Below are 14,006 nucleotides of genomic sequence, written 5' to 3' on the forward strand. Positions count from 1 at the left end.
CTGAAATTAACACACATCCTTAAAAGAGACATGTGGAGATACAAGTGATTTAGGGTTTGGTCCAACTGAAATTAACACACATCCTTAAAAGAGGAATGTGGACATACAAGTGATTTAGGGTTTGGTCCAACTGAAATTAACACTTAAAAGAGACATGTGGACATACAATGATTTAGACATGTGGACATACAAGTGATTAACACAAATTAACACACATCCTTAAAAGAGACATGTGGACATACAAGTGATTTAGGGTTTGGTCCAACTGAAATTAACACACATCCTTAAAAGAGACATGTGGACATACAAGTGATTTAGGGTTTGGTCCAACTGAAATTAACACACATCCTTAAAGAGAGACATGATTTAGGGTTTGGACTGAAATTAACACACACTTAAAAGAGACATGTGGACATACAAGGGATTTAGGGTTTGGTCCAACTGAAATTAACACACATCCTTAAAAGAGACATGTGGACATACAAGGGATTTAGGGTTTGGTCCAACTGAAATTAACACACATCCTTAAAAGAGACATGTGGACATACAATGATTTAGGGTTTGGTCCAACTGAAATTAACACACATTTTTAAAAGAGACATGAAATTAACACACATCCTTAAAAGAGACATGTGGACATACAAGGGATTTAGGGTTTGGTCCAACTGAAATTAACACACATCCTTAAAAGAGACATGTGGACATACAAGGGATTTGTGGTCCAACTGAAATAACACACATCCTTAAAAGAGACATGTGTACATACCAGTGATTTAGGGTTTGGTCCAACTGAAATTAACACACATCCTTAAAAGAGACATGTGGACATAGAAATTAACACACATCCTTAAAAGAGACATGTGGACATACAAGTGATTTAGGGTTTGGTCCAACTGAAATTAACACACATCCTTAAAAGAGACATGTGGACATACAATGATTTAGGGTTTGGTCCAACTGAAATTAACACACATCCTTAAAAGAGACATGTGGACATACAATGATTTAGGGTTTGGTCCAACTGAAATTAACACACATCCTTAAAAGAGACATGTGGACATTCAATGATTTAGGGTTTGGTCCAACTGAAATTAACACACATCCTTAAAAGAGACATGTGGACATACGAGTGATTTAGGGTTTGGTCACTGAAATTAACACACATCCTTAAAAGAGACATGTGGACATAGAGGGGTTTGGTCCAACTGAAATTAACACACATCCTTAAAAGAGACATTTAGGGTTTGGTCCAAGGGTTTGGTCCAACTGAAATTAACACACATCCTTAAAAGAGACATGTGGACATACAAGGGATTTAGGGTTTGGTCCAACTGAAATTAACACACATCCTTAAAAGAGACATGTGGACATACAAGGGATTTAGGGTTTGGTCCAACTGAAATTAACACACATCCTTGAAAGAGACATGTGGACATACGAGTGATTTAGGGTTTGGTCCAACTGAAATTAACACACATCCTTAAAAAAGACAGACATTTAGGGTTTGGTCCAACTGAAATTAACACACATACAATGATTTAGGGTTTGGTCTGAAATTAACACACTGAAATTAACACACATCCTTAAAAGAGACATGTGGACATACAAGGGATTTAGGGTTTGGTCCAACTGAAATTAACACACATCCTTAAAAGAGACATGTGGACATACAAGGGATTTAGGGTTTGGTCCAACTGAAATTAACACATATCCTTAAAAGAGACATGTGGACATACAAGTGATTTAGGGTTTGGTCCAACTGAAATTAACACACATCCTTTAAAGAGACATGTGGACATACGAGTGATTTAGGGTTTGGTCCAACTTATTGTGAACTTCCTCGTTCTGAGAATCTTTGGTTTTTCATTAGATTTTGGCAGTACACATTAAAGAATATGTTGTACCATTCAATTTCTTCCCTTTATTTCATTTAAAAACTAGATTTACATATAGCATAAAAATTGTTAAAATTCACAAAACAAATTTCTTTTTAAAAACCGTCAAGCTATATACAAAAAGGTTAATGAAGCAGAGATATCAAGATATCAACATTCTCGTGTTAAGACAACACAACTTTTTTAAGAATGTGAGAAAAATTATCAACAAGTCATTTCTTTCTTTAGCAACCAAGAACAAATCAACATATAACTAATAAAAAGACTAAATTTAGAAGAAAAGAGATTTCCGCCTTCAAACCTGATAGAAATTTTAGATATACAGAAAACAAAATAAGTTTGAGAACTATGCATTGTGGAAACGAAATTGTCATCATTATCTTGATCAAGATAAGACACACACTATCTAGAGTTGTAAGGAAATAGATAGAAATGCAAAGAAATAAATTCTTCCTGTTAAATGTTTACAAAGTATGTTACATGTATTATAACTCTCCCCGCAACTGGATTTGGTTCCTCGCTTCAATCGGCACCAAATTGTAAATATATTGAAAAACTAACCAACATATAAATATTGTACTAGCATCTAGACGTGCGTTGTATAAGAATTAATCAGACTTAATTCTCGTCGTGGGTAGATGTATGGCCAAAGAAAGTTAACTACTTTGTAAATTTCCTTTTCTGTTTTCTCTCTAGCCATCAGACACTGGCGTACTAGGTTCTTCCTTGTCCGTCTTCTGTTATCCTACAAATATCAGCATCCGAACTTCTCTCCTTTAGTATCACCTTTTATAAAGTATTAATTTCTGTATAAACTGCTTTTTCGTATTTCATTTTCAGTAAAAATTCTATTCATTGGTATATCTTTTGAGTAATCTAGCAGAGAACCCCGTCGGTGTATGGATTTATTCAGATTTTATTTGTCAGTGGTACGTGTACATCCACTTCCAAATTTCCACTGAAGTCGGCTGCTGATCCTGATATTTTTCAGGTTCCATGTTCAATAATGATGATATTATTGTATTTTGTTCTTTGAATGTTTTACATCATACACTCCTGTAAATGAGTGGCTTTGATATTCAAGTACACCGTATTAAAACTTACTTTGCAATTCAGTCACATGTATATTTTTTGTTCAAACTAGATACTTTTTTAAATATCTGTGACTTACATGCCTTTTTTCTCATGGTCAGTTTGCTATTAAATAAAAAAAATCACATTTAGAGTTGCATTAAATTTTTTTTATCATTATATCCTCCGCTTGAAAAGTGGCAGAGTATATAGTGATGGGGATGTCCGTCCGTCTTTTAGGCGAATATGCTTCGGGGTACCCATCTCTTATCCGCAACTCCTCTTATACCACTCAATCAAATTAAATGAGACTTTCACAGATTCTTTATAACATAATGCGAATGTCATCTCCTATTTAACATTTTCAGAAAATTTTATTTGAAGTCGGATCTTTAAAACAAGTAACATGAACTCTGTAGAGCTTTTGACCGACATTTTTTAGCAAAACATCGATTTCGTCATTATAATCATATGAAGCGTTAGTATCATTTAATGAGCTCAATCCTCATAGTACCTGTAGTTTTTTTCATACCCCTGCTTGAAAAGTGGAAGCATATATTGTGATCGGGATGTCTGTCCGTCCTTCTGTTACGTTTTGTGGCACCCATCTCCTATACGCAACTCCTCTTATACCACTGACTGAAGTTTAATAAAACTTTTATTCGCAGATTCTTTGTAAAATATGCCATTGTGCACCTCCTATTTTATCCATAACTTACAGGTTTCCCATAGCAAAACATGGACATTGCCATTTTTTCTATTATATTAAAGGGTTTCCATCTCTTATCCGCAACTCCTCCTTTACCATTGAATAAAATTTAAAAATAATTTCTCAGAATCTTTATTGCATAATGCCATTATGATCTTCTGTTTTACTTTTGAATTTTGATCTGACACTTATTTCGGGTCTCCCAGAACAAAACATGGACTTTGCCTTTATAATCAAAAGGGAGGCGGGGGTATCATTTAATGTGTTCAGTGGTCACAGAGCTTCTATCCTGTAAGGACTTAGGCGTGTCTTGAATAGTTTATAATTCACCTCCCTATTTTTATTTAACGATACTAAATCTATGTTTTCAAACATTGGGTCAATTTCAATGTTTGATCTTTAGACTGTTCAAGCATAAACTAGAGGTACTGTGAGCAATGAGCTCACTAAATGATACCCCCTTCCTCCCATATGAATATGGCAGCGTCCATGATTTGCTACTGGAAACCCAAAATATGTGTTGAATCAAAAAGTAAAATAGGAGGCCACAATGGCAATATGTAATAAAGATTCTGTGAAAGTTTTATCAAATTTCATTCAGTGGTATTAGAGGAATTGCGGATAAGAGATGGTACCCCAAAGTGTAACAGAGAGACGGACGGACGGACGTACAGACAGACGTACGGACGTTCGGACATCCCGATCACTATACACCCTCCCGCTTTTCAAGCCGGGGGGGGGGTATAAAAAGGAATTTAATACAATTACTTGTGATTATCAGCCTTTTTGGATAAAATGATTGTTATACATTTAACCCCAGTCAAATTTCCAAAAACAACCAACGGCGACGGTTTTTGAAGCAAAAATGGTATTCGTCGGTTGACCGTCGGCAGTTCATCGCTCTTTGTCTTAAGTATCAGTCACATTATCTAGCGATGGGGTATACGATGAGAAACCGATGCGTTTTTTGATGAAAATGGTATGATTGCCTGCCGGGCACCACTAGTGATCGGACGGTGACTGAGGCAATTTTGCGAATCGGTGGGGTCATCGGTAGGAAATAATTCGTAGTTAAAATTCAGCGATGTCTCCAACGATGCCTCACATCGCTCATCATCGGTAACCCATCATTAAAACATTTTTCATGGATTGGCCGATGTATGGCCGAGCATCGTCCAATATCCGTTGAATCAGAGGTCATCAGGGGGTTGAGTGGTGTTCAACAGATAACTGCCTATCACCGGTCGATTTTCGACCAAACATTGGCCCGTAGTCGATCGATGTACGAACGATGTTCACCAATGTATGAGCGATGTAATATACATCGGCCGATAATCCTGGAACATCGTTTTTTGATTAGCAATGCATCGCTGGGCCTTTGTAAGTCCGGCCGGCAACCACGCCATTTTTATCATAAAACGCATCGGTTGCCCATCGTATACCTATCGCTGGATAATGTGACTGATACTTTAAGGACTACTAGGCCGATGTGGACCGATGTTGGGGCATCGCTAACACCACGGATTACCAACGATTACCACCGGTCTACGTCTACCGGCCGAGAAATATGACCTAGACATTACCGGATTTTGACCACTTTTTTCGGCCGACCAATTTTGTTTCCATTTGTCCAAGTTATAATTATACCCCCGTTTGAAAAGCGGGAGGGTATATAGTAATCAGTATGTCTGTCCGTCCGTCTGTTACGCTTTGGGGAACCCATCTCTTATCCGCAACTCTTCTCATAACACTGAATGAAATTTGATGAAACTTTCACAGAATCTTTATTACATATTGCCATTGTGCACCTCTTATTTTACTTTTTGATCCGACACATATTTTGGTTTCCCATAGAAAAACATGGATACTACCATTATATTCATATGGGAGGCGGGGGGTATCATTTAGTGAGCTCATTGCTGACAGTACCTCTAGTTTTTTTCTGCTGGGTGGCCGATTTCTTCATTTGAAACAATCTGTCAACCTTCGATCATCGTCCAACTATCGGCAGTCAGTTTATAAAGTCGGACAATAAAACCCCAGTCACATTTCCAAAAACGACCAACGCCCGACGGGTTTTGAAGCAAAAATGGGATTCTTCGGGTGACAGTCGGCAGTTCATTGGCCGTTGTCTTGCCTGATTTTGACCTCTTTTTTTGTCGGCAGACCAATTTTGTGTCCATCGGTCCAAGTTATAATTTTCTCTGCGTCGGTGGCCGATTTCTTCAATTGAAGTTATCCGTCGATCAACCTTCGATCATCGTCCGACCATCAGCGGTCAGTTTATTAAGTCGGTCGTTCGTCGTTCGACAATAAGGGTGTCCAATTTTTCGGCCGACAGTGAAAATCAAACTGTATTTTGAGCTCGATGATCGGGCGACGATTGGCCGACTTGTTAATATTTAACCTATTAAGGATACATAACACAAATAAAATTTTGATGCATGGATTGATATATATTTTTTGAACGGAAATAACATAAATAATTAACCCATAAGATGTAAAGAAATCTTTAGTATTCTTTGCTGCTTCGATATGCGCCATTTGTCGTTTTTATGCAATTCTATACAAAATTTTGCACACATTTTCAACATCGTATCACGATCTTATAAAATTCTGCCACTTTGCCTTGCAAACATTACTCACGTCACCTATCTGAATATAGATCTATGAAAAAATATTGCTGATTTCTAAAGAAAACAAAAAATTGTGTTAATTATCCAAGTCACTGGTGTTCCTAGGAATTATTGTGACTGCTCCGTGTCGCCAATACTTGTGTCAACCGATCATGTTCTTTCAGCCGACAAGACCAGAAAATTGTAGTCGCCCGACCATCGGCTTAAATGTGACCTAGGCATAAGGGGTTTCCAATTTTTCGACCGACGGTTAAAATCTAACTGTAGCTCAGAGCTCAATGATCGGGCTACGATTGTCCAAATAAATATATAACCCCCTGTTCACGCATAGACGCCGATTCTACTGCGATCAAAACTTGGCCGAAAACGGGGCGAATCGTGGCAAATCGCAGGAGAAACGTTGTAGAGTCTTCATAAGCGCAGTATGATCGCAGTAGTGTTATCATGATCGGAGAGCTCTACGCTTTCGCCACGCTTATTTTGAACATGCTCAAAACAAGCGAAGTGGGATCGTGGCCAACAAGATTCGAGGTATAGTCATAAAGGTGCGTAGTAGAAGCGCCGTAATCGTACAAGCAGCGCGGAAGCATCGTGGAAAGACCTTCGCGATCGTAGTAAAAGCGCAGTAAAAGCGTAGGAACATACCAAGTGCGATCCTTCAACGCTCCACAAGTTCTTACTACGTTCCCACTACGATCTCCCTACGTTACTGGCGATCCTACGAAGACCTACAATGACCTTATATCAATGACCAATATCATACCACGACCTATTTTATTTTTAAAGTTAAAGTTAAAGTGCTGATAAATGACCAAGCATCATCTGTCAAGTACATGTAAAGGGTGATACTTGAAGATTATTTGTAGTTGACACTTTGAACTTTTCACATCTTGTTACAGTTACAATTGAAAATGTCTCGTAAACCACGTGGTAAAGGCCGTGAACAATCTGCGGCCGCAAGAAATATATGCATCATCCCCAAAATCATACTAGAAGCGTGATACAATCGTAATATGATCGGCAACACCGTAGCGATATCGTCGTTCAGTCATCTAAGTCTGCGTAGCGTCGTAGAATGATCTTGAATGTCGTAGTGGTAACATAGCGTAAACGCAGTAAACGCGGCCGCTGGTCGGCAACGGTCTGCGTAACATCATAGTTGAAGCGTGTTAGCAGCGCGTTTGACGTAGGGGGATCGTAGTACTGTCGTAATGAAGACCATAATTTCCCAAATTGCTCGATTTAGACGCCGATCGTCTCCGATCCGCACCGATCCAAAACTTTTTAGATCGTGGCTTGATCGGGTTGATCATTGTAAAGTCGCAGCTCTGTGTGAACGGAGGGTAACCTATCAAGAATAAATAACACAAACAAAATGTTGATGCATGGATTGATAAATGCTCGTATATTTTTTGAATGATGACATAACGAATAAATACGTAAAATGTAAAATGTTAAGAAATCTCAAGTTTTCTTTGCTGTGATTAGTGCCTTTTTGTCGTTTTCTATGTAATTCTACACAAAATTTGGCAAACATTTTTAAACAGTGTGTCACAAAATTATCCCACTCTACCTTGCAAACATTACCTATGTGAATATAGATCTATGAAAGATATTGCTGATTTCTGAAGAAAACATATTTTTTTGTTTTTATTCAAGTCATCGGTGTCCCTAGGAATTGATGTGACTGCTCAGTGTTCTTTCATGCGACGATACCAGAAAATTTTGGTCGCCGGACCATCGGCGTAAATGTGACCCAGGCATTAATCTTGACAGATCACTTTGAAGTGTCTCCGTGCAGATATTTCTTTCCAAAACTCTCAGAACCTGCGTTTCTGACAGTAAATCTTATGATAAGATGCTATAAATCAAGTGAACCTGAGGTGGATGATTCACATACGTGGCACAGTGGTTAGTGCGTCTCCTCTAGACTCTAGTAAGAAATTCATCCTTACGTAGCGGGTTCGAATCTCACGGCGGGACGTTGAGACCGGTCCGAGACCATATAAATCGAGGTTTCGTGTCACAGTAGGTGCTGGCACGGGAAATATCCCTCATTGCTCAATAGTCCCAAGTACTGAGTATACTTCAGTAATTGTAACCCTCCACCGACAAGAGACAGCGTCTCCGTGAGTGAAAAAATTCTCGAGAGGGACATTATACATATAATTATATACAACTCAGTGCACTTTAGAAGCTCACGTATTTCTTCGCCCAAATTAGGGTCACATTCATCTAATAATAAAAATTATCTTTTCAAGTAAGATAAACATGAAATATACTTGGTATCTTAATTATGTCCGGTGTACATGTCCCTTAAAATATAATCTTAAGTTTTCAAAGACTTTGTCTTTTTAAAATATAAAATTAATTCCATTAAAACGATCCTCTAATAAAACTTAAAATTAATGTCCAAATAACTGTATCTCACTTCCATTCTCAATAATCCTGCAGTGTAGTCAGGGCGACGCTGCGAGTTTCAGACTAATAAAAACATACATAATCAGTTTATACATGATGGCCAAACAATTTGTATAACGAAACATATGGAGATAACAAACACTATCCAAGATCCATAAAACAATACAAAATAGGAGCAGAGCAAACACGGACCTCCAAAACATCAAAGGTGGGATCAGGTGCCATGGAGGAGTGAGCATCTCCTGTCGACTGGTCACACCTGCTGTGCGCTCCTTGTCATGATCGGGAAAATCAGTCGTCAGTTCAGTGTATAATCAACAGTGGACTAACAATTAGTATAAAAAAGCGTCAGCCAGGATTTGACTCGGTGATAAATTGTATTTATTGACAAGGTCATTGTATCGACCGTAAAACTTACGAAATGATGACGTTAAACGAGACTGCTGATATTCTTGTTTCATCAACTTGTTTGTCGATAATCTACCTCATTTTAGAAATTGTTCATACGTAGGGCATGCTCTACTGAGATATATAAACTCCGTATGCAGGTGATGAAAGTATATTGCTGCATAAGTAAGGGAAGTTGACGATAGAAAAGTTAAGAAATGTCAGTCAGCATTCGAAAGATTGTATTTATGACAAGGTCAGTGTTTAAACCACATGATGTTGACTTTAAACGAAACTGTTTATAAATCCTTCCTCATTATCTTGTTTGTCTATAACTTGACCGTTTTATGAATTGTTCATACGTATAACATGCTCTTTATCTTAAAGTCGTATAATTATTAAATTTAGGGTTTTTTTTATTTTCGCAAATAAAATATGTCCTCGGGTAGAACGTTGACTGATATCTTTCAGTCAATTTTTATAACCATTACTTTTACACTTAATTATCATTTACACGAGCATAACAAGGGGTAGGTAGGTGTTTTCGCTTACAGAAGACGCTTACTCCACCATTACATCTAATCCAATCTCTGCTGCAGAGGACCATGTTGTCGCTTAAGTAGACTTTTGAACATGGTTACTTAAGAACCTTCAAAATACGTTTTTGTAAACAGCTAGAATATCCTCACCAGTTTTGAAACGAAAATGCTTAACCTGTTATCATGTTAAGATATATCACTGACCAAATAGGAGAATTCAGCTTAAATATAAGAAGAGAAAAAAAATTTAATTTGGTTTCCCTCTCCATAAAGGATCACTTAGTTTTTTTAACTTCCTGTTTGAGAATTTTTCACTCATTTAAAGCTTTATGTTCTCATTCCAAAGACCTGAAATTTCACTTGAAAGTAATTAACAGAAAGCGAAGACACAGTTACTACTTATTTTTTATTGACTTGGTGCAGTCATGAGTGCGCCTTAGATCCACGCCTTCAATCATGGAGCGAGCGCTCTGCCGACTGAGCAACCGTGATGGCTAACTGGACAAAGAAAGTACTATTTGGAACCTAGAAAAGATAAAAAAAAAATCAGTACACCCTGACTTCTTCAAAACTCAAAGAACATACTGAAATTTTTTATACATGCCTGACTAAAATCAAAGATACATACATTCTTAGACAGAAACGTCAAGACCTGTCCATTGTGCTTAACCGTATCATCTAATTATCATTTATTTACAAAGATGATATATGAACATACGTGTGACATGAGGAAGGGTACAACCCGGCATTGTAGTCAATTAGAAAAAGGTGCTTTATGAATAATGAAGTGAATGATAGCATTTTCGAAATCAGAATAAAATAATTTAGTGTTTTTGACGTGAAATGAAATGTAAAGGTTGCATTTACTCTGAAAATGGATGCCATTTACTGGTAAACTGCATCAAGAAATATTATGGGGATTTCAAAGGTTTCACGGAAGTTTGTCGATTAATATTTTAATTTCCTGTATGAAAAAATTTTCGTCTTCAGTGAAGAAGCATTTTTGACGCCAGTTTCAAATATGATGTTCGTCCAGTCAATTCTTTCCTTAGCTTGTGCGTTTTTAACTACCAGTTTACACATAAAGTCATCGAATTGTTCAGATAATTTGGACTGTTCATGTTACAAAACTAAAGAAAACTTATTAGCAAATTGTTCCGGCTTAGGTCTTACCTCGTTTCCGGGATTTGACGACCGTGTGACGGCTATCGACTTTAGGTTTAATGCCTTGGAAATTTTCCCACACCGTTTCTCGTCTAACGTGAGATATCTCGATGTGTCTTATAATAGAATTAGAGAATCTTCTGCTACATCATCTTGCTGTGATCAATTGGAGATATTAAAAATGGATTTCAATCTTTTGGGTAATGGGAGTACCTTCAGGAATTTGTTTCAGAATCTTCCTTCTCTACATTTCTTGTCAATGAAAGGCAACTCAAAACGTTCCGATCTTGAAATCTTCAGGTATCCAGATAAACTGTTATCGCGGATGGATAGTTTGAATACTCTACATATTGATGGATATTTGTCTGCCAACATCGGGGATCTGTTTTCTGATAATAATAATTTAACATTCTTGGATTTATCGGGATTTCAACAAACGTGTATCTTGAAATTTGTGAATAAAGAAATGTTCAACAAACTCAATAAACTAAGGTTGTTATCCATTTCATACTGCTCTATTCGTTTGGTAGAAATGGGCGCTTTTCAGGATCTACGTTTGTTGGAACAATTAGATATTTCCAACAATGATAAATTAACTCTGGAATCGATACCAAACATCACACACAAAATCAATCCAGGTATCGCATTTCTAGACTTTGAAAAAATCCAATGTACTATTGGAACTAGTCGAGTATTAAGGAAAAGACATGTGAGGAACTTAAAAAATACCAGCCTTGAAAAATTAAATATCGCCTCCAACCGAATTGCGTATCTTGAGTTAGGAGTGACGAAATTTATTCCTAATACATTAAAATATGTAAATGCTGGTGATAATGTGATGAGTAACGAGTTATACATATTCGAACTTCATCGTCTTGAAGGACTTGAGATCTTGAACGTTAGTTACCAGTTTCGCACTCATCAAATGTTTCCAGATTTCTTCACTAGTTGTCATGACGATAATGCTGAAATTTTACCAAAGGAACAAGATCAATTAGTTTTCAGCACTGAAAGAAAACGAAACGAACAACTCAGAAAAAACTTAACATCTGACGTAGTTCAACATTTTATAATCACTTTGTATATACCTCCGAAGTTGAAAGTTTTGTACATAGAAAATACTCAATATACATTATCTATTTCTATCCCAGTTATTGCCAACAACAGTCAAATCACTCATGTTTATGGTAAAAATAATCTGTTCATGACGGCTTTCTCTCCTATTTACAGTATAAATAAACTGGAATATCTTGATTTATCACGTAATCTTCTCTCAAATATAACGAAAAAAATCTTCATTGACTGCAGCAATTTGACATTCTTAAACTTATCTTTTAACATGCTTGGGAATGTATTGGCTTCACAAAAGAGCAGCACAATCTTTAAATATTTGCCAAATCTGGAAGTCATTGACCTCTCATCAAATGGAATTACCATATTATGGCCTGATATGTTCAAATCTTTCGGGAAACTTAAATGTCTCAACGTGAGCCTCAACAAAATTGGTAACTGGGCTGTAAATATCGGTTACATGAAACATCTCACTTCATTTGATATATCTTACAATGAGATAAGTGTGCTCGACAGAGAGACTATGGATGATCTGGAGCTTTTATCTTCCTTCAATCCCATTTCGATCAATCTAGCAGGAAATCCTTTAATGTGTTCATGCGAAAACTTGCCTTTTTTGAACTGGTTACATTCCTTAATTTCTTCAAGACATATTGTTTTTCATAAATTGCGGGAATACAGGTGTGTATTCTCAAATGGTTCTGTGGCTAAAATAGGTAACGTACACGGTTTTATCCAGCATTTACAAAGTGAATGTCGAGAATATCCGATTATTACACTGGTCTGTGCATTCTGTATCACGGTATTTTTGGGAGTGTCCTTGGGTAAAGTTATACATAGATATCGTTGGTCGCTGACGTATTGGTATTACGTTAATAGAGGAGCAAAGAGACGTTTTAAAAGAGAAAATGTCTTTTATTACAGATATGATTTATTTATATCTTATGATGAAGAAGACCGAGATACAGCTTTAGAAATTGTAAACATTCTCGAAAACAATAAGCACTTGAAATGCTGCTTACCTGAAAGGGACTTCATGCCTGGAACAAATATGTATGATAACATTATAAATTCTATTCATGTCAGCAAAAGAATAGTGTGCATGCTTTCAAAAAACTACCTAAATTCTCAATGGTCCATGATTGAATTTCAAATTGCCCAAATGGACTCGGTGCTTTCAAAGAGTCGAAAGGACAAGAATGTTCTCATAGGAGTCTTTCTTGAGAAAAGATCACTCTTCGAACACGTACAATACATGAATAAGGCATTATTAAGCCTTTTAGAATCTGATTCTTGTATGACTTACTCCAATGATAGAAATGCACAGTTTGTATGTTTAGAGAAACTTTGTAATATGTTATAAAACAAAATTTGTGAAACATTTTTCTTGTATGACTTTTTTGAAACATGTGTTTATATATGCTTGATATTAACTTTGTAAATTATTACCATTAAACATAATTCAGGGCACCATCTTTTTTACTTAGAATATATCGTCACGGTCTGATCGGAAAGACTGTCGTGAGTTCGAATCACAGTCGGGTCGGACCTAAGTCGATGAAGGCTGACATTGTTCCATTGATAAACGCTTGGTATTTTGAAGTAAAGGTTGCGGGTCTTTCGTATCAGATTTAATACCGATGTTTACTGATACGATAAAGAAACCCTCACTGTTCATTGGCCTTGATTGCCGAGTAAAGGTCTAAAATCTTTTCCCTTTAAACCACAAGCCACTTTCTTGCGCATAGGGAATCAACACAAGCAGTAGATGGTAGGTTGTTCCACAGTGTTATGGCTAATGGAAAAAAGACTGCTATTGACCCTGAATTTTGGAATAAGGGAGAAGGAACCCGACATCAGGTGAAAAAATAAACAGAAAATGGAAGCACTTTCCCGGTAGATGGCAATGTCTCTATTTCATTCCACTATATGAGTGAAAAAAAATTGTCAAATGGGACCTAAAACAACAATCAATCAATCAAGATCAGGCAATGAGTAAAGAACAACATAATGAAACGAGAATATTATCTACACTGATTGAATTATAATGATATAGTCCGCAAATCAGTCTATCATTAAGTCAAATGCCCAATGAAGTTTTTTTTTATATTCA

The 14,006-nt window shown here is 36.8% G+C and overlaps 1 protein-coding gene across 1 annotated transcript; it reads left to right on the top strand.

The window, feature by feature from the left end:
• The first annotated feature begins 11,354 nt into the window (after positions 1–11,354).
• Positions 11,355–13,256, top strand: LOC134232901 (toll-like receptor 4). The gene has a single exon (XM_062714896.1). It carries the CDS (start codon positions 11,355–11,357, stop codon positions 13,254–13,256), a length of 1,902 nt encoding a protein of 633 aa, XP_062570880.1.
• Positions 13,257–14,006: the final 750 nt, after the last annotated feature.

The sequence above is a fragment of the Saccostrea cucullata genome, unplaced genomic scaffold, assembly GCF_032062105.1.
Source record: "Saccostrea cucullata isolate Sc308-1 unplaced genomic scaffold, CSIRO_AGI_Scuc_v1 ctg52, whole genome shotgun sequence".
Classification (NCBI taxonomy): domain Eukaryota; kingdom Metazoa; phylum Mollusca; class Bivalvia; order Ostreida; family Ostreidae; genus Saccostrea; species Saccostrea cuccullata.

Excerpts from the sequence above, each read along its gene's own strand:
- LOC134232901 (XM_062714896.1), top strand. The coding sequence starts at position 11,355 with ATGGGCGCTTTTCAGGATCTACGTTTGTTGGAACAATTAGATATTTCC.